We start from the raw sequence: 21,489 nt of genomic DNA, 5'->3' as shown, positions 1-21,489 counted from the left end.
TAGAGAAGCAGAGGGAGAGAGCGAGCTAGAGATAGAGAAGCAAAGAGAGAGAGAGCGAGCTAGAGATAGAGCGAGAGAGAGAAAGAGAGAGAGAGAGATTTTTGGTTTTAATAAATTTATTACGCCTGTGGGCGGCAAACAATAGTACATCTATCACAGCATTGTGTTAGAGGACATGTCATATATTACACACATTCTTTAAACGGAGACAAAATACAATAATCATTCAGGATCCCCCGAAATGGTGATGGCGGGATAGTGGTACTATGTAAGTGTTTACATATAATCATCATGCCCCGTCTCCGGGGAATATTGTCTGTCACTATGGGTCACTGGAGACAATAATATCAAGGGTGTTCGTGTTAGGACGGTTACACAGCCCGCACGATGATCACCGTGGCATATCATCCGTCTGGGACCCCCGTCACACAGGTCGACTCCCAAGTCCGAGCCGAACACTGACATTATTGTGCCTTGGTACCATGGTCTTGCGTCGGCGTTACTTGTGGCGGTTGGGTAGGAGGTGGTCGTATGGGGATATCGGTAGACCGTTCCGCATCTTTCGGTGTGTTGACATGGCATGAGTGGCTGCGTGTACTCGTATCTTGTTTTAAGGCATGATAGGGTGAGCATTGCGCGTGACGTCCATGACGTAGGTATAGGCTGCCTTGGTAAGATGGTCCACCGTTTAATAAATTCATTGCTTCTGAGGGCGACAAACAATAGTATATTAGTCATATTATCATATAAAGAGATACAAAAGGAGGTATGATTGGATTTAACAATCAAAATCCCCCAAAATGGGGGTGGCGAGCTAGGAGTGTATCTAAGTTGTCGTCACTAAGTAAATATTTACACACAGTTATCACGTCTTGTCTCTGTGGAATACTGTCTGTCACAATGGGGCATTGGAGACAGTAGTGTTCAAGAGTGTTGGCGTTAGGGCGGTTACACAGCCTGCATGATGAGTAATGTGGCATATCTTCCGCCTGGGATATTTGCCACACAGGTCGATATCCGAGTCTGAGCCGAGCACTGACAACATTGTGTCTCCGTACCATGGGTCCGCGTCGGCGATACTTGTGGCGGCTGGGTAGGAAGTGGTCGTGGTGTTGAATGGAGACACTGGTGGCTCGTTCCGCATCTCTTCGGCGTGTTGTTATGGTGTGAGTGGCTGCGTGTATTCTGTTTTTGAGGCATGTGAGAGAGGGTACTACGCGTTCGTTATCTAAGACGAAGGCACAAGCTGCTTTGGCAATACGGTCCACCGTGTCGTTGCCAGCAAGGTCGACATGTGAAGGCACCCATATGAGAGATACGGCCATAGATGTTTCATGAACAACGGCGAGTTGGGTCAGTATGGCCTGTACAACACGATAGTAGTTGGGTCTGGGTGAGGAGAGGGCGTGTAGAGCTGGTTGGGAGTCACAAACGATCACACCATTTACGTTACAGTCTACAAGGTATGTTACTGCGTCGAGGATTCCGTGTAGCTCACAAAACGTGGAGCTTGATGTGACAGGTAACCTGCGGCCAATCCATCCAGCGTCCACAGGTGGCTGTAAGGTGGGTGAGTACATGGCACACGCTGCTCTTCCATCAGCCTGTACTGAGCCATCCACGTAGATGACATGCGCTGCGGGGATCTTTGAGGATACGCTGTCGATGGTCTCTAGTGCTAGTTGCTTTTGAAGTGCAGGAAGGTCATCTTTGGAGGTTGGTGTGAAGGTGACGTTAGGGAGGGAGATTCGCCACGGGGGCAAGTCGGGTTCAACCGTTTCTTCAGGGACGTGGATGTCAAGGTTTCTGAGTGTGTTGCACACTGTAGTGACGAGGTTGCGGCCTCCTGGTCGAAGTGGGAGGCGGGGTGCACTGTCAGGTTCGAGCGACGCTCTGATGGTAGCAGTAAAGTTTGGGGACAGATAGGGCGATCGGAGGCATTTTACAGAGAGAATGGCCATGTTAGCATATATTCTCTCTACAAGCGAGGGTAGACCAAGTTCACTTTGCATGTTAACGATGCGAGTCGAAGGAGGGCAACCTAAGATAAATCTCATTACTCTATTTTGGAATTTTTCGAGAGGTTCCAAAGCTCTCCTGGGAAGTTGACAAAGGGCAGGTGATAAGTAGTCAACGAGTGATCGAAGAAATGTGGTGTATAGAGTTCTGACCATTGGTAATGAAGCGCCGGTGGAATTTGTGGCAAGCCACTTGATAGGGTTAAAACGGGCCTGCAGACGATCAAGGAGATCATTAACAAGGGGATGGATACGTTGTCGAGTCGGTATGGCTGGAGTGATCCGGGCTGGTACTCCAAGGTATGTGTACTGTGTGCAATGAGGGATAGCGTCACCTCCCATGTTGAACGTCGGTAGTGCTTGGAGAGTACGAGATGAAAATATTCTGCTCTTCTCAGGGGAAATGATGAGACCACAAGCGGTAGTTGACGTGTAGAAGCCATTTAGGACGAATTGGAGGTCAGCGGGCGAGTTGGAATGGATGCAGATGTCGTCCGCGTAGCAGAGAAGGGTTGTACCGGGAACGTTAGGAAGAAGTGAGAGTAAGCGGTGCATCAAGACGTTAAAAAGAAATGGACTTAGTACGCCACCTTGCGGGGTACCGAGTTTGAACTGCTCGTAGGAACTGCACACACCTCGAAAGAGAACACGTGACTTCCTGTTACTCAGATAACCTCGAATCCATCGAAGGAGGTTTCCTTGCACTCCGCTACGGTTGGGGACAGGGGAGGCATCACCAAGAGCAGGATGTCGAGCGTTGAAATCCCCCATATAAATCACTCCACGATTTGTAGGTACTGGGAGGGCAACAAGATTAATAACACCAGGGGCAGAGTATACGTTGCAAAGTCGAAGTTTACCATTGCCCACAGTGACTTCAATTAACTGAAAGGTCATAGTAGTATCCCTGGAGCATCGAAGGAGCTTGTGTGGCATGGATGCGTGGACGTAAGTTCTAGATGGGAGGCAACTGTATCAAGTCGCTCTGTAAGGGCTGTGACAGAGGTGATAACAACTTTGTGAGATTCAACTAGACTGGCAAGTGTGGTTGCTGTGGTAGCCTGTTGGTTAACTAAACTTTCGATACGGGCATCTATGGCATCGAATCGCTTCGTGAGGGCTGAACAGCGGGATTCGAGAGATGCAACAGCTTGGCGAAGAGCTTGTACTTCAGCAGAGTCCGTGGTGCTGGGCGTCGTGAGAGAGGTGGCTGGAAGTGGTGGTGGTGGTAGTGATGATAGTGGTGGTCCAAGTCTTTGGGAAGTGGCCGTGGGTGTTCGCTTAGTACAGCCATGCCAAACGTTGACCCCTGGTTTATGGCATCGGGGGCACTTCCATCGGGATGTGTCTGGTGGTGGGGATATGGAAAGTTCTGAGGTAGATGCGGAGTCGTCGGGCGTGGTGGGTGGAGTGGGTGGGCGGTGAGGGCAGGAACGAGTGTCATGATTCTCCGCGCACCAGGCACACTTTGCGGGAGCGGAACAGTATCTTGAGATATGTTTGAAGCCCCAGCATTTATAGCACCATGGAATTTCATCTTTCATTTTGCGAAGCTCACAGGGAGGGAGGAAAGGTAGGAAGGGGAACTCTAAGGTAGGCGGCGGTGGTTCAAGTAGGCTCCACGTGATGACTAGTCGGTTGATTGGCGTCCCATTTTGGACGAATCTGCGAGATGTATGTATCCCTGGATATTCCTTGGCATGAGAGGCATCGATGCTGACAGGGTATCGAGTGAGGAGGTACGTAGGGAATTTACGTGGTCTTTCCGTGGAGTCCTGGATGACTAGGCGTAAAGATAATATTTCCCCACTCGTGATACTTGTAATGATGTCTTGTCGTTGTCTTGAAACATAGACGAAACGAGATGTAATAGCTGACATCTTCACCTCAGCCAGCTCACGATCGAGACGGAAAGACTTGGCAACGTTGGAGAGCCACCGAAGTTTCACGTCACAGCTTGAGTTGTCAGGGAAAGTTAATTTGACATATTTCTCTCTGGGAGCAAAGGCAGGAGCCTGTGACGGCGAAGTATAGGACGAGATTGGGGGGGTAGGGGTGGGAGATGGTGTGATATCATAAGCTTGTGGCTCTGTCATTGGATTCTTCTTCGATGATTTAGCAGCAGGAGAAGGTGGTGGGCTGCTATTATTGGAGACTTCATTTAGAGTGCGTTTAGCGGGGGTAAATGGTTGTGGTGCAGAGTTGCCAGATGCAGGAGAATTTCCTTGAGCGTGATGGTTGTAAGTCGTAAGTGGGGGCCATATGTTAATTGGATTTTCATCGTCACTCATAGCGAGATCGGCTTCAACGATGGCAATAGCCTGTGGCCCTGAGTAGTCCATGATTACCACACGTTAATATTATTCACAGGAGTTCAGGATTTATGAGGCAGTATGCGGGGAGAGCGATTCATCCATGTCGTCACAAACCTCTTACTGCGCATGCGCAGACTTGGCCGCCCCTGACCAGGAAGGTCGGAGGGATAATGTTTTCACAGTTATAGACTAAGTTAGTTAATGTTCACACACCGTGATGACAAAAAATGGTAGAGGTGGTCTTATAATATCTCACAGCACACAACGAAGGGTTGGAACACAATAACACTGCCGGAATTCTAACAAAGAGCACGGAGCTCAAAACTGTAGGACCGGTCACACGCCATATTTGTTTTCCAATCCCAGAGAGAGAGAGAGAGAGAGAGAGAGAGAGAGAGAGAGAGAGAGAGAGAGAGAGAGAGAGAGAAAGAGAGAGAGAGAGAGGGGGGGGACAGAGAGAGAGAGAGACGCGCCCGTCGTATAATGTTCGCGTGACTGATGTTATTCGCTTTTGTTTTTTCGTATTTATTCTTTCAGTTGTTCGGCTGTTCATTTTATTTCTCTTATTTGTTTCATTCCAGCCATTTACTCAATTATCAGTCTTATAGTGGATTTGTTTATATTCTTGATAATTCAGTACGTTTAACTTATCTATTTGTATACGGATGTCCACTTCTTTATTCATTTATCTATACATTAATTTATGTTATTATTTTCATTCCACAGGTGTAGTGCTCTCGTGGGCTGTGCCAGGCCAAGGGGGTCACATGCACGTCAACATGCAGTCAAACAAATACATCCAGGGTCGGATGGACCTCCTTGGGTTCTTCTTCGACAGCGAGAGCACCCTGAAAATCCGGAATGTGGCACTGCTCGGCTGGTTCCGAAACACCATGATGGTCTTCAGGAGGAAGGAACCTCTTCCGTGCTAGCGAGTGGCCCTTCTGAAGTCGGGAGCTGTACTTTATCGAACTGACTTCGAAGGCACCAAGCCTCCTCCTCCTTTTTTTTTTTTTTTTTTTTTTTTTTTTTTGCCACATCGAACTGATATTCATTTTTTGTAAACAAATGTAAATTAAAATAAAATGGAAGTGGGAAATATGTCCGCTTTGTTTTGCTGGCCAGAATACAACCTGTGGCCGCTGTCTTTGTAGTGTCTACATTAGTTGTCATGCTAGGCAAGCATGGAAAGATGATAGGACCTCGAGTTCCTCAAACTCTATTGTCACTTTTTCTTGCGCGCACACACACACTGATCTCTTGATTAGGGAAAGGAGGGTTTCATCGGGTTATAAAAACAATTTAAAAAAGACTACGTGTCAAAAGGTTGTGAAAGAAATCCATATCTATATACTTATAAAGTTCTGATAATCTTGAAACCGTCACCCAGCCAATCAGAAGACATATGACGTCACGACTGAGGACCAGCCAATCAGAGGAAGAGATATGACGTCACGACTGAGGACCAGACAATCAGAAGATATATGACGTCACAACTGAGAACCAGCCAAGCAGAAGAGATATGACGTCACGACTGAGGACCAGCAAAGCAGAAGAGATATGACGTCACGACTAAGGACCAGCCAATCAGAAGAAGAGACATGGCGTTACATCATATGATGCGTAGTGTTCCAAGCAACATGACGTCACAATCTTCTGCATTTCACTTCTTATAACAACGTATCATTTAAATTTTTATTTGACCCAACATACATGTATATATCTATATATATATATACTTATAAATTTTTCATATTCAGTATTTAAAAGTATAGCCAACTCCTGAGTTAGCATTTATGAGGAATAATGAGTTTATTAAAATATTACGAACCGTATAAATCATATGATGCGTAGTGTTCCAAGCAACGACGACATGACGTCACAATCTTCTGTATTTCACTTCTTGTAAATAATCAAGTCACTGCCTTCGTCTACTGAATAGAGCATTGTCTTAATAGATATTTTATTGACCATTTTATTAACAACGTATCATTTAAAATTTCATTTGACCCAACGGGTCACGGGTGGTCTAGTAGATATATAAATACTTGGAACAGATGAGAACGTGACATAGCTTAAGCTGAAACATTATATGAATTGAAATCTAAATACGATAATTGGTAATAAAGAGTATAAACAAAGTTGGAACCGTATATGATCTCGAGGCTAGGTAGGAGACGTGATCCAATGAACGTTGTTTTTTTCTGCTAGGGAAATACTAACAGACTCACTGTAACAGTCCTGGTAACTCAAAGCGTGATCCCCCATAGTGCTTACCTTAGTTCTTGTCTTCAAAGAACAACCCACTCTTTGCTCATTTCACACCAAAGCTTTTTTTCTTGAAATTATTACAGCTTTTGCTAGTTTACGTACATAAATAAAGACCTACATAAGCTAAATGCAGAGTAATCAAACCGACGTTCCCACACAGAGATACGAAATAAACTGTAGTTACTAATTTTTCGCTGTTTGTTGTAACAACTTTCGTATTATCAGAGTAAAATATCTTATTCTGATTTTGTTTGTAATTGTGCACCCCGGGATATACATAAAATCAAACTGACATATCTTTAATTTCTCTTTTATTTAAGTTTAATCTGTTACAAAAGAAGTGTTAGAACTCAGAATAAACAATGAAATTAAAGAATGAAAGTGGTAGTTTCATAGTCCTACCGATGATGACAACACATGGTCGTAACTCATGTCTTATCATATTAAATCATTGTCTAGAGCAGTGGTTTCCAAACTAGGGAGGTGTGAGGAGAATACAATGGTGGCGTGCAGTCATCTGCTCAAAAATATTTGTTTAATTAGAATAATAAAATCATTCAAAGAACAAATATCTGCCATTACATACATGCATAAATTGTGCCTTAGTCTCATGAGTCTTTCCAAATATTATATGCCATGTTTTCAAATTATCTATTCTAATTGCAAGTCAATTTTGCCAATTTGCTAATATTCAAACTTTTTTCCGCTCCCTTTGAACCAAATGTTTCGTTTTTAGTTACTTAGAAAATGTCTCTGGCATATACCATTATTTGTTTGAGTGGCTTTCATTATCAAAATTCGATACAGACAGAAATCTGTTTTCCTGAACAATGCTAAGAAATAAATGCAAGAATAATTTTACATGAACAAAAGAGAGAGTGGGGGCGTGCAGGTCTACTGGAAGCAAAAAGGAGGCGTAAGGTAAGATAGTTTGGGAACCACTGGGTTCTCAAAGCGGGCTCCGTGTCACTTTGATAAACGTCCGTTAGAGCCATCTGGCAACACTGGAGGAATGTCAAACACCAACAGTGAACATCCAGCGGCCGTTAGGTTTGAATGTATCACAAGTCGTCGTATAAAAAAAAATACTTATTTTGATCATTTTTGTATATTGATTACTTTTGTAATAATTTTTATTATTAATTGTTATTTTGGGTTTGTGTATGCCCCTTTGTGTCAACTAACTGTGTGAGGGTTATCGTTTGTTTGTTTTCTATTATGTTCCATTCCATAGTTTTACTGAGAAAACTTATTCATCCAAAAAATGGATGAAGTACAATTATAACAATAAATAGAACATATTGTGATAATAAATCTGTAAAGACGACAAATACTGCAGGACTTTGTGGCATGAATGATGAATCGCTCAATTATTGATTTAACAGTTATTAATAATTGCTAATATATCAATGAATGTTAATTGATCAATGACTGGTAATTTATTGATACCTGTTAATTCATTAACAATTGTCAATTTGTTAACATTCTTGATATATCAACGATTGTTAACTTATCAACAATGCAGAATCAAGCTCATGACAAGTTTAGCCTCGTACGCATTTGAAGGGTCACGGCGACATACAATATATATATATATATATATATATGTATATATATATGTGTGTGTGTGTGTGTGTGTGTATATATATGTATATATATATTATATATATGTGTGTGTGTGTGTGTGTGTGTGTATACCGTACATATGTATATATATATATATATATATATATATATATATATATATATATATATATATATATGGCCACTTCTAACACAACAAAGATAAAAGGGGAACCAAACAAATAAAATATAAACAAAACGCTAAAAATAAAGCTTATCACAATGTAAAAGCGATGGGTCACAACACTTTCACACCTTGATTCTTTAGAATACAAAGAACAGAAGGCTACAGGAAAACAAAATCTTAAAAGCCATCTTCAATCAGCGACAGCATGTGAGAATGCTTGGGACACGCAATAACCTACCTGTGAGAGGTCTTTACTCCTGAAGCGATTATCAAACCTTTCTTAACTCAACTCATCCTTATAGAAAAACAAGCGATAAATACGCCAAGATACAATGCTCTGCTACTAGATTCGTCACCTTTTCACCTATGTATCTGACCATGTTCATAGTTTGTAGCTTTGGGTCTTGAAGTGAACCATAATATATATATATATATATATATATATATATATATTTTTGTTAAAATATATTTATTTATATATATATATATATATATATATATATGTGTGTGTGTGTGTGTGTATATATATACATATATATAATAGTAGTAATGATAATAATAATAATAATAATAATAATAATGATAATAATAATGATAATAATAATAATAATAATAATAATAATAATAATAATGATACTAATAATAACAATAGAAATAATAATAATAAATAGATAAATAAACAACAATGTCTTTCCCTCATATACTGCACGAGCCTTGGTTCCTTCTCGAAGTCAGTTCGATGAGGCATGGATCCTAACTTCGTAAACTCTATTAGCAATCAATAGGGTTCTTCCTGTAGAAGATCATCAGCGTACCCCTGAACCAGCCGAGCTCTGCCACCTCCCGGAGCTTCATGGAACCCTCCATGTCGTAGCGGAACCCGAGGAGGTCCATCCGGCCTTGGATGTACTCGTTCGGCTGCTCGTTGACGTGCATGTGGCCCCCTTGGCCCGGCAAAGCCCACGAGAGCACCACGCCTGTGGAATGGAAAAAAAAAAAAAAAAAAAAAAAAATAGAATATATATATATATATATATATTATATATATATATATATATATTATATATATATATATATATATATACATACACACACACACACACACACACACACACACACGTCGGTCGGAGTGGCAGCGAAGTTCGGGCTCCGGAGTTATCCAAGAATTTCGAGGATCACAACGACAAGGAAGTACCTGTGTTGTATTTATAGGGAAGGGGAAAGCTCGTGGTGTAGTGGGAAGGTGATGAAAAAGGAGAAGGGGAGGGATTACTGAGGAAAATGGAAGGAAATGAGGAAGGAGAAGACTGGGTCCAGGAAAGCCGACGCCATGTCAACAAACGGAGACCGGAGGATAATGAAGACGAAGGGATTAGCAAAAATGTAAAGATTAGAAATATAGATAAGAGCAGTGCAATGGAAGGTGAAGATAACCATTTCCATGGATTTAAGGAGGGAGGAAATGACAATCTCCCCCGACTAGTAAATTTAGATGAAAAACTAAAATAAATTAATGTAAATTGGGAAGCTAAGTTTAACCAAATAAAGTTAATTACTGAAAGAGTTGATAAGCTGGAAGAATTAAAGAAGGAGAATCAAAACCTAACTAAAGAAATAGTAGAATTAAAAAGACAGTTTAGAGAAGTAAAGGAAGAGAATGAGGAATTAAAGAGGAGTAATAAACAGAATAAAGGGTCCATAGTAAAAGAGGTAAGTGGTTGGAAGAAAGTACAAGAGAACAATAAAATTGAATTTAGAGGTATAGTGAAACAGCAGACGAAAGAACAAACTGAAAACACAGTTATTAAAGTGATGAGAGAGAAGGAGAATATAGTAAGAGACTTAGCAGATAAAAAGAAATGTATAATTATATTAGGGATGGAAGAGAAATATAATCTAAATAGGACTACAAGAATAAAGGAGGAAAAGGAAAAGTAAATAATATATTAGAAGTAGTTCAAGAAGATGAACCAGAAATAAGGAAACAAATAGAAGAAATGTATAGGATCGGGAAATACAACATAGATGTAAAGATCAACCAAAACTATTTTACAGATATGTAAACAACAAACTGAAAAGCAAACAAGATTTAGAGAAACTACGGCAAGGAGGAGTTGAATACACAGAGGAAATAGAAATGGCAGAAATTATGAACAAGCATTTTAAATCAGTGTTTACATGGGAGAACATGCAACCTAGAGATATAGAATGGGAGGAGAAAGTCCCCCCTATGAAAGAGATAGAAGTATCAAGAAATGAAATAATGAAACACTTGAGTAATCTCGATGTAAGAAAATCGCATGGACCAGATGAAATAGCAAACTGGATTTTGAGAGAATGCAAGAATGAACTAACAGACAAAATACATAGTTTAATTACCAGTTCATTGAAAGAAGGAAAAGTTCCAAAAGATTGGAAAAGAGCAAATATAGTACCAATATATAAAGGGGGAAACAGAGAAGACCCTCTAACTATAGACCGGTCTCTCTAATAAGTACGATAGCAAAATTTTGTGAAAGAATGATCAAAAGTAGATGGGTAAGGCATTTGGAAAAAAAAAGTACTAAATCCAAGGCAATTTGGATTTAGACAAGGACGATCATGTGTCACAAACTTAATGTGTTTCTATTCAAGGCTAATAGATGTAATACAAGAAAGAGATGGATGGGCTGATTGTGCCTTTCTAGACCTGAAAAAAGCTTTTGATAAGGTGCCACATAAGAAGTTGCTTAAGAAATTAGAAACTGCAGGAGGAATACAGGACAAACTGCTGAAGTGGATGGAAGACTTCTTGCATGAAAGAAAAATGAGAGTAGTGATAAGAGACAAACACTTTAATTGGGATGAAGAGATAAGTGGGGTTCCACAAGGAACAGTTCTGGTCCGAATAATGTTTGCTATATATATTAATTATATGGATAAAGGAATTAAAAGTTATATGAGCTTCTTTGCGGATGATGCAAAATTGTTGAAAAAAGTGAACACTGAAGAAGATTGTGAGTCGCTATAGAGTGATCTCAATAAAGTATGGGAATGGAGTAGGAAGTGGGAGATAGAATTCAATATCAAGAAGTGTAGTATAATGTAATTTGGAAGAAGCAAAAAAAGAATAGTGGGATCATATAGATTGGGAGAAGAAGAAATAAAAAAAAGTAGAAAACGAGAAAGACCTAGGTGTCATTATTATGAATAATATGTCACCTGAGAAACATATAAACAAGATTTTTTGAGAAACTTATAACTTAATAAGAACAATCAAAGTGGCATTTACATACCTGGATGAAGAAATGGTGAGGAAAATACTAGTCATTTTGATAAGACCAAGATTGGAATATGCAGCGACGACGTGGTCACCAAGTACAAAAAAAAATGTATATCAAAACTTGAAAGAATACAAAGAGCAATTACAAAACTGGCACCAACACTCTCAGAACTATCATATGAAGAAAGACTAGCAGCAAGACTTGAGCTACAGACATTAGAGTAAAGAAGAGAGAGAGGAGACTTGATAACTATCTATAGAATCATGAAAGGCATATAAACTATTGATAGAGAGGACCTAATAAAATGGAACAGTAGAAATACAAGAGGATACGGAAAGAAAATCAATGCAGTTATAGAAGAGATCTGAAAAAGAACAGCTTTCCCCACAGAGTAATAGACATTTGGAACAAGTTAGATGAGGAAGTGGTGTGTGCAAAAACAACCTAGATAAAATGAGATATGAAGACGGGACACCACAAGCATAGCTCCCCTTCCCGTAAAATACAACTAGGTAAATGTAAACACACACACACACACACACACACACACACACACACACACACACACACACACACACACACACACACACACACACACACACACACACACACACACACACACACAAATATATATATATATATATATATATATATATATATATATATATATATATATATATATATATATATATATCTTTTTCTTATTTCTTTTTCACACTCCACTCACGGGCGTCTCTCATTCTCTCTCTCTCTCTCTCTCTCTCTCTCTCTCTCTCTCTCTCTCTCTCTCTCTCTCACTCACTCGCTCACTCACTCACTCACTCACTCTCTCTCTCTCTCTCTCTCTCTCTCTCTCTCTCTCTCTCTCTCTCTCTCTCTCTCTCTCTCTCTCTCTCTCTCTCTCTCTCTCTCTCTCTCACCTCGGCACGCGTGCCTGACGAGGTTGTTGAGGAATTTGCTCTCGAAGCGACTGGGGATGTGCTCGCCGACCTCGAGGCTCATGACCCACGAGTACTTGTAGCCCAGGTCGACCTCCTCCGTCAGGTCGAGCGTCTGGATCGCCCCGTTGCTCAGCGACTCGACGTTGAGCGCCCCGTCGAAAGCTGTAGAAAGGGGGTGGAGGGTGGAATGTGGAAATTAATACATATACTGCACTGTATAACGCACCAATGCCTCAAGTTATCCCTGGTGTAAAAGAAAAAAGAAGTTGAGTTGTTAAAGAGTGAAATTACAACTGGAAAGTAGTAACGGTTGAACGAACTTCTCTTAAGGGGGTTCCAGACGCAGCGAGTTTGTGCAGACTATACGGAACACCCCTGCGTGTCCACACGTTACGAAAAAGTATGCACAATCGTCAGTCCATTTCTAGGTCTAGGTGGTGGTAGTCATGACTGACAAAGAGCTTATACGGAACACCCCTGCGTGTCCACACGTTACGAAAAAGTATGCACAATCGTCAGTCCATTTCTAGGTCTAGGTGGTGGTAGTCATGACTGACAAAGAGCTTATTTTAGCGTTTTTATACTGTTTACTACTTCGTCCACACGCACGGGAATCCGTATACAAACCGGTTTGTGCAGGCAAGCCTACGGTAAAGTATGCACGTGTGGAACCCCCTTTAGACACGTGTCCCGATCTCTCGTCTCTTATAGACCAGTAGTGTAGTACACGCCAAGCACGTGGTCCAGAGCGCACGCGTGACAGGCTATACACACGGTTGTACAAAAATGATACATGGACTCAGAAATTTGCCTTACGGAGAGAGGCTTAGGCACCTTAACTTACACTTTCTGGAAAGACGCAGAGTGCGGGGTGATCTAATAGAGGTGTTCAAGTGGATCAAAGGCTTTAACAAGGGTGATGCAAACAAGGTCATCATATTAAAACAACAGGGTAGGACTCGCAATAATGGTTATAAACTAGACAAATTTAGATTTATAAAGGAAATAGGCAAGAATTGGTTTACTAATAGGGTGGTCGACGAATGGAATAAACTTAGTAATCATGTAGTAAGCGTTGAAACTATCAGTTGTTTTAAGAAACGATTAGACAACTTTATGGAAGGGGATGACAGGTGTTGATGGATACGGAGCTGCCTAGTGTAGGACTTATGATCTCTTGCATTCTCCTTCATTCTTATGTTCTTATGTACCGCTGCTCATCCAAAGGGACTGGCGCCCCACGATGACATGAAATTAAATCTTGCACGAAACCATTTCACTTTCTCTAATGTTTTGTTTATGAGAATTGGTATCCTCGAAGGGTGCAATGGCGGAAGGGAGGGGGAAAGGGCAGTTCAAGTGACAAGTGACAGAGAGAGTTGGTGAAGACCATAGACCAAAGCGACGACCTGTTCCGTGGCGGGTGAAAGATCTTTCTGGCAATTGGGACACAAAAACGCCAATATTTCCCTTTGTTTACTAATACAGGAATGTAAGACAGTCTAGGAAAATGTTCAGGGATTACATCAAGATCACTTCAAGAGGAGAATCTGGCTAACCACATGCTTAGATACTTGTGAGGCCTTAAAAACAAACAGATGATGTGAGTACTCTGTTACACATCTACATACGGGAAACAAGTATAGAACTAATGTACTTTGTCCAGTGACCTGAGGTCATTGCCAGGTCACGGGAAGTCAGGCTGTCGAACAAGAAAAAATGTGCGTGAGTGACAGAGTTGGTGAAGACCATAGACCAAAGCGACGACCTGTTCCGTGGCGGGTGAAAGATCTCTGTCAATTGGGACACAATATTTCCCTTTGTTTACTAATACAGGAATGTAAGACAGTCTAGGGAAATGTTAAGGAATTGCACAAAGATCACTTCAAGAGGAAAGTCTGGCTAACCACATGCTTAGATACTTATGAGGCATTTAAAAATAGAAGATGTGAGTACTGTTACATACGGGAAACAAGTATAGAACTAATTTACTTTGTCCAGTGACCTGAGGTCACTGCCACGTGAAAACCCTCACCTTCGTAGGAGCGAATCACTTGAGGTTTGTCGAGGAGTTGAACCTCGGTCATCTTCCTAATGAACTCGTCATTCAGAATTTTCGCTTCTTCTTTATTCTTGTGTACAATGACATTCTCCTTGTTTCGGAGGAAACACCTGCCGTAGTGCCCCAGTCCTGCTCCGAAGTCCCCGACCGTTGCGTCGCCGAAGATCTCTTCCAGCCGTTTGCACACCTTCAAGTTACAAAAACGTTCGAGTGAAGTACGACTGGCTTACAGACTATTTCAAGGCAGGTTTTTTCAACAGCAATTAATAATAGTTTGTTTCCTTTGTTCGTACCTTTGCGTCCCACACGTTGTTTCCCCCCACAAAGGCCCGGTTTTCGTTGAGACAGAAACCTCCAGTCGGGAGAGCGAGTGTCTTGGCACACTTCTCATCCACTATATTGTCACGCACGAACTGCAACTGTCGCCTCATTTGGCCCTGAAAGAAGAAATAAAATGAATGACGCAGCCCAAAGGGATTCTCCCCGTCTTTTCCTTTTCTGCATGAGGGGACGGAGAGGGGGGGTCGCCGAATTTATGAAGCGGCCTTGCTGTGGATGTGCTGTGTCTTGCGACACTGCTTCTGACCCAGGGCAGTGGACAGGATGCAGGGATGACCTGTCATCCAGGAGGTGTCAAGATAAGAGTGAGGGAGGAGGGTGGAGGGGATTGGAATATATAGGAAATGGAATGGATGGGAGTGGTTTCTATGCCTTTTTCTTTTTGGCTACCCCCCATGTAGGGGGAAAACCCTTTTGTATATGTATGCAAAAGGTCACTGCCACAGTTATGGTCATTTGCAAAGAAGCTATGATAGTCTTATGTCAATCACGCGCTGTATGAGATCTGAGATTTCATTCAAGAATATGGTAGCTGCCGATCACGGGACTAGTATATGATCCTGGACTGTAGTGATCTCACGGACAGGCATGCATGCATGCACACACACACACACACACACACACACACACACACACACACACACACACACACACACACACACACACACACACACTCGGTGGCACGGTTGGTAGAGTCCCAGACTGTCAGTACGGGGGTACCGGCGGTACCTGGTTCGAATCCTGCCCAGGGCTGAAATTATTTCAGTATCGCTGCGCTTCGAGTCGTTACTCCAACTCTCGTGGGCGGGGAGTTGGGTGTGTGTGTGCGTGTAAGGTCATAGCATTACCCATAGATCGGTCATACGAGCTCTGAGCTCTCTTCTGGGAGGGAAATAGTTGTCGATCACGAGTCCAACACGTGATCCAAAGACCAAGGTGAATGACACACACACACACACACACACACACACACACACACACACACACACACACACACACACACACACACACACACACACACACACACACAGAGAGACACACACACACACACACACACACACACACACACACACACACACACACACACACACACACACACACACACACACACATCCCGTTTCTGAAGGGTCTTCCATCAACAGCTTCACCCGGTCCCGAGAGGCCGGAGCCCAGTCTCCAGACTAGGACCAAGAGCCTGGACTGCAGAAGTTGGTTTTAGGCGAGTAGTAGTTCCATTCTAAATATAACTTAGTTTAACATCTAATTATCATGACTTTTTTTCGTCACTGCCTCTGTGGCCACCATTAGGCACATATGGGCTACTTTGAATATTCACAAATAATATCAGCATGAATACTAGCTGACTGAGTGGGTTAGAGCGTCGCTAATTGCAGTGGCGTTTGGGATGATGGCAGTTCCAACCTGCCGCCAACGAGTTGGACCAAGGGCATGATTCATTAAATTCCACTGCAAAGAGCACCATCCAAGACTCCTGATAGGGTGAGTTTGCGATCTTAAATTGAATCATCAACATCACTCTTTGCATACATCGAGCCGTGTGAGTGTGTGTGTGCGTATGCATGTTTTGCATTTATACACATGATACCCAAACCTAAAAAGAAATAACCATTTCTTACCAAATATCGGATGACTTTATCCTGGAAGCCATTTTGGCCGTCGCTGGATGGGCTCACGTAGATCTCAGATGGGGCGGTAACTGGGTCGTTGAAGAGCAAGACCAAACATACAATTACCACAAACACAAGTACTCCCGTTTGGACGACCGCCTGAAACACAAAGAAAGGGTGAGGAACACCAAACACGCCTGATGTTTCCATAAATCAAATAGTTTAACTTAAATAGTGAATGAGTAAGTAGCTAAGTGAATAAATAGATAAGTAATTACAAATAATTGAGTATGTGAATAGATTAATGGACATATAGATAAATATGGATATAAAAACGTAAATGAATAACTGTTTATACACATGGATTTATCACTCACTTATGCAGAATCCACTAGGAAGAGGAAAAACATACGGAGTCCGAGCGCTTTCGTGATATATATCACGAAAGCGCTCGGGCTCTTTGTGTTTTTCCTCTTTCTAGTGGATTCTGCATATTTGTGATTCACGTGTGCCTTGTGAAATTTGTGTATATCACTCAATGTTCCATGGCGCCTTTATTAAGCCTCGGAGTTCACTCTTCGATCGATGGCAATTTCCTGTGATTTTATTAGGTTTTCTACATACTTTCTGATGCTGTGCATGATGGCACCACCCCAACTTGGCCTTTATGTTTTTTTTTTTTTTAGCAACATTTCCATTCAACACTTGGTTAGGTTTTCTCTAATCATCCTAGCCACATGGACTTCCCATATCATTCTTGTATTTTTTGCATCGTTCTGCACTGCGATTTCTTTAATCTCTTAGTTTTGTCTTATCCACTGACCTCTTTCTGTATCATAGACTGGTTCAAGTACTCTCCATAGAACTGTATTTTCGAAGACTCATTCTTTTTTCTCTGCCTTTAGTTAGAAGCCATGCCTCACATTCATACATTACAACCGTTGTCATAATTAAACTGTATATCTCTGTTTCTTATAATTGAATTTAAGGCGTGCACACTTCTTCATCCAACTGCTATCATTTCCCTAATTTCCTAGTTTATATATATATTTTTTATTTTAAACTATGCTCAAATATAAGAAAATTTCAACTCTTTTAATAATCATATTTCCTTTAGCCATCATTGTGTTCATTTCACTTTAGCTCCGCCATTTTCCATGTTCTACTAAACTTTCAGTTATATTTTGCACATTTTCTAGGTTCTCTCTCATCGTCTGCATATGCCAGCTGTCCAACTATGCAGTTACTAAGTCTGGTCCCCCCGTCCCTGTCATCTGATAACCCATTCTAATTAACTGGAGGTGGTAAAACGTACTCTCGTCACAGACCGCTGATCTCTAGAATATGGTGTAGAATCCATGTTCATTGCACACTCACTTTCTAGGTTGATCAGTGTTCTAGGAATTCAAAATGTTTCGTAATTTTCCACATTGATTCTCGTCCATGATATGATATGCTTGTGTCTACAAATACCTGGATTTTTTTTATCGTGTTCGCAATATTTCTCCATCATCATCATTCGCACTGTAGAAATATACTCCATCGTGGTTGTTTCATTCCTGAAACAGCACTGGTATTCTCCCAGTTTAACTTCTGCATGCAGGATTAATCGGCTGTATAGTATCTTCATTTATACATTGTACAAAATGCATACTAAGCTTATTTCTTCCTAGTTTTTGTTTTCTTGTTTTGACCCCTTTTTGTGAATTGGAGTAACAGTGGCATTTTTCCATTCCTTTGGTATCTTTCCTTTTTCCCAAATAAGTATTGATAAATATCTCTGTCTCCTGTTTCTCGAACTTTCCCAAGCCATCTCTTTCATGTCCGTGTTAAAATATACACGTACGCACGCACCCACATACACACATATGCACACATATACATGCGCATACATATATACGCACACACACATACACACATATGCACACACATATATACACATACATATATACGTACACACACACACTCATAAACGCATATATGCGCGCGCGCACACACACACACACACACACACACACACACACACACACACACACACACACACACACACACACACACACACACACACATACACACAACAGTGGCTCGCATCATTAGTAGAGACTAATCTTATGGAAACTGGACGCAAGCATAAGAAATATAATAATAGATAAAACGACAAAAATGGCACTGGAAGCACTGGATGGAGACGAAGGAGAAGAAGCAAATCCCGAGAACTGTACACAACGTTTCGTTTAGCTAACGGGAGCGTCATCAGGCCCTTGGAAGGAGCTTTCCAGGTCGGTACGCGGCACTACGCATTTAGACGCCCATTCGGCGTTTCCTGCAACACAGGGCCCCTCAAGGGTTTTTGGAAAGAGGGCAACAAGGTCCCCAGAGGTCCCGAGGGGGACGGTTGTACTTACGTGGACCATGTTAGCGACGGACGGTGTCCACTTCAGCTCTACAACAACACTTGTGGACAAATGGGTAGCTTTCTTACCGCAAGTGTATTTGTATTTACCTTTGTACGTGGGTGCGTGTGTATGTACCCGTTTCCATAGAAACTCTCTTTGTTCTCATTGGCTCCCTCTGAGAAATCTCGTTTTTCATTGGTTCCCTTCCCCCACATGGTTGTACACCTGATCCTATGATCAGCGGATGTTTCGAAGCCAGGGTAACACACGGATATTGGTTGGTGGCGGAGGGTCATTCCTTGTTACTTTCTGTCCCTGTTATAGGTTTCATTGCCCCCCCCCCTCTCCAGCACTCACCCTTTTTATCATCATCATCATCATTATCATTCTTAGTTATCATAAATCCTTTTAAAATCTTAGGCCTGGCAGAGTTTTACCTCTGGTGACAACTTATTACACATTTCTATGTGTGTGTGTGTGTGTGTGTGTGTGTGTGTGTGTGTGTGTGTGTGTGTGTGTGTGTGTGTGTGTGTGTGTGTGTGTGTGTGTGTGTGTGTGTGTGTGTGTGTGTGTGTGTGTGTGTGTGTGTGTGTGTGTGTGCGTGCGCGCGCGCGCGCGAGTGTATTTACCTAGTTGTATCTCAGGGGAAAATGAGCTATGCTCGTGAAATCACGTCTCTGTATTTCGCAGTATCTAAATTGTTCTTAAATTCGTGTATGGCTTTTTGCACACACTATCATTTCGCCCAGCTTGTTCCATACATCCACCACTCTGCGGAGGAAAGCTGTTCTTTTTTTTAGGTCTCTTCTATAACTGTCCTTTTTGAGTTTCTTATCATGTCCTCTTGTATTTCTCGTATTCCATTTTTGTGAGTCTTCTCTATCAAGGACTTCTGTACCTCTCATGATTCTATAGAAGGTCAACAATTCTCCTCTTTCTCTTCATTGTTCCAGGGTCGGTAACTCTAGTTTTGACAGTCTCTCTTCGTATGACAGTTTTGATAGTGTTGGGGCCAACTTCGTAGTTGCTCTCTGGATTCTTTCAATTTGCCTTAAATTCTTTTTGGTGCTGGGTGACAATAGTGTCGCTACGTCCTCCAGTCTTGGTCTTATCAGTGTGACTAGTATTTTCATCACCATTTCTTCGTCCAAGAAGTAAATGCCATTTTTATTGATCTCAGCAATTTGCAGGTTTCTCTGACATTTTTGTTTATCTGCTTCTTAGGGGACATTTTTCAAATCCCACTTTCTTTACTTCCTTTTCACCGATTTTATATTGTCCCGATATCCTGTTTTTACTTTTTCCAAATTCCATTATACTACATTTCTTGATGTTAAAGTCCACTTCCCACTGCTGACTCCATTCCCAATTTTTTTCAGATCTCTTTGAAGTAACTCACAGTTTATTTCAGAGCTCACTTTTCTCAACAATTATGCGTCATCAGCAAAGAAGTTCATGTAACTGTCCACACCCTCGTCCATGTCATTCACATAAATAGCAAACATTATTGGAGCCAGTACCGATCCCTGTGGAACTCCACTAATCACCTCTTCCTAAGTAGAACCTTTGTCTCTGAGCACTACTCTCATTTTTCTTCCATACAGAAATCATCCATCCATTCCAGTAGTTTACATTGTACCCCTCCTATGGTTTTCAGTTTTCCTAATAATTTTCTACAAAAGCTTTTTTATAGATCTGGGAAAACACAATCAGCCCATCCGTCCCTTTCCTGTATTATATCTAATAATCTTGAATAAAAGCAGATCATATTTGTGTCACATGATCTTCCCTGTCTGAATCCAAATTGTCTTGGGTGTAGTATGTTGTTCTCTTCCAGATGTTTTGTCCATCCATTTTTGATAACTTTTTCACAAATTTTGGCTACACTACTTGTTGATCTTTTCCCAGTCTTCTGGTATTTTTTCTTCCTTATGCGAACAACTTATTATATTGTATATTTTTGCCTACCATTTCTTCTTTACACCTCTTTAGTATCTAGTTTGCAATTCCATCCAGGCCGTGCGATATCCTGATATCTAGTCTTGTTATTTGATCCATTATTTCAGCTCGTGTTGCTATCATTTCCTCCAAAATGTTTCCTCATCCTCAGCCATTTCTATATCTTCTGTGTATTCCATGTTCCCCTTGTGTAGTTTCTCTATTTCATGCTTGTTTTTCAATTTACCATCCACATATCTATAGAATAATTTTGGTTGATCCTTACATTTGCTATTGTCTTTTTCATTTTTTTTCTTTCCTGCGCATTTTTACATATTCGTTTCTTTCATTGATGCATATTTGTCACTTTCCGTTTTTTTTTTCTTTTCCAAACTTTTTTTTTTTTTTTTTGCCTAACTGAACTTTCTGTTAAACTAGCACTTATCATATTTATTTCCCTGTTTTTGTCTTGGTACATATTTGTCCACCCCTTCATTTCTTCATTTCATTCAAAATCTTTCATTTTTCTTCTACTTGCGTCTTTTCATTGTGAAATTTATCTCAACTC

The 21,489-nt window shown here is 41.2% G+C and overlaps 3 protein-coding genes across 4 annotated transcripts in view; 1 reads left to right on the top strand and 2 right to left on the bottom strand.

Moving 5' to 3' along the window:
• LOC143037362 (uncharacterized) overlaps positions 1-5,345 on the top strand; it is a 12,044-nt gene extending 6,699 nt beyond the window's left edge. Inside the window, exon 5 of the mRNA XM_076205500.1 lies at positions 5,060-5,345. Within this exon, the coding sequence (XP_076061615.1) occupies positions 5,060-5,265 (206 nt within the window). The 3' untranslated portion in view covers positions 5,266-5,345. The remainder of the gene's footprint in view (positions 1-5,059) is intronic.
• Positions 134-1,580, bottom strand: LOC143037186 (uncharacterized). The gene is made up of 2 exons (XM_076205301.1): positions 1,059-1,580; positions 134-706 (listed from the first exon to the last, which is right to left on the bottom strand). Exons 1-2 carry the CDS (start codon positions 1,578-1,580, stop codon positions 698-700), a joined length of 531 nt encoding a protein of 176 aa, XP_076061416.1. The 3' UTR covers positions 134-697.
• Positions 5,346-8,943: 3,598 nt separating the features above from the next.
• Positions 8,944-21,489, bottom strand: part of LOC143037242 (uncharacterized) — a 29,949-nt gene continuing 17,403 nt past the window's right edge. For both annotated transcript variants that reach the window (XM_076205367.1, XM_076205366.1), the window contains exons 2-6: positions 16,597-16,746; positions 14,914-15,057; positions 14,594-14,807; positions 12,538-12,720; positions 8,944-9,331 (exon numbers count right to left, since the gene is read on the bottom strand). In XM_076205367.1, the coding sequence (XP_076061482.1) occupies positions 9,126-9,331; positions 12,538-12,720; positions 14,594-14,807; positions 14,914-15,057; positions 16,597-16,746 (897 nt within the window). In that variant the 3' untranslated portion in view covers positions 8,944-9,125. The remainder of the gene's footprint in view (positions 9,332-12,537; positions 12,721-14,593; positions 14,808-14,913; positions 15,058-16,596; positions 16,747-21,489) is intronic.

The sequence above is a fragment of the Oratosquilla oratoria genome, chromosome 22 (assembly GCF_046742065.1).
Source record: "Oratosquilla oratoria isolate Oo_2021 chromosome 22, ASM4674206v1, whole genome shotgun sequence".
Lineage (NCBI taxonomy): Eukaryota > Metazoa > Arthropoda > Malacostraca > Stomatopoda > Squillidae > Oratosquilla > Oratosquilla oratoria.
Note: the sequence above shows the minus strand (reverse complement) of the source record. Positions and strands in the feature narration are given on the sequence as shown.

What these genes read in the sequence shown, in the direction of transcription:
- LOC143037186 (XM_076205301.1), bottom strand. Translation starts at nt 1,580, where the DNA reads ATGTACTCACCCACCTTACAGCCACCTGTGGACGCTGGATGGATTGGC.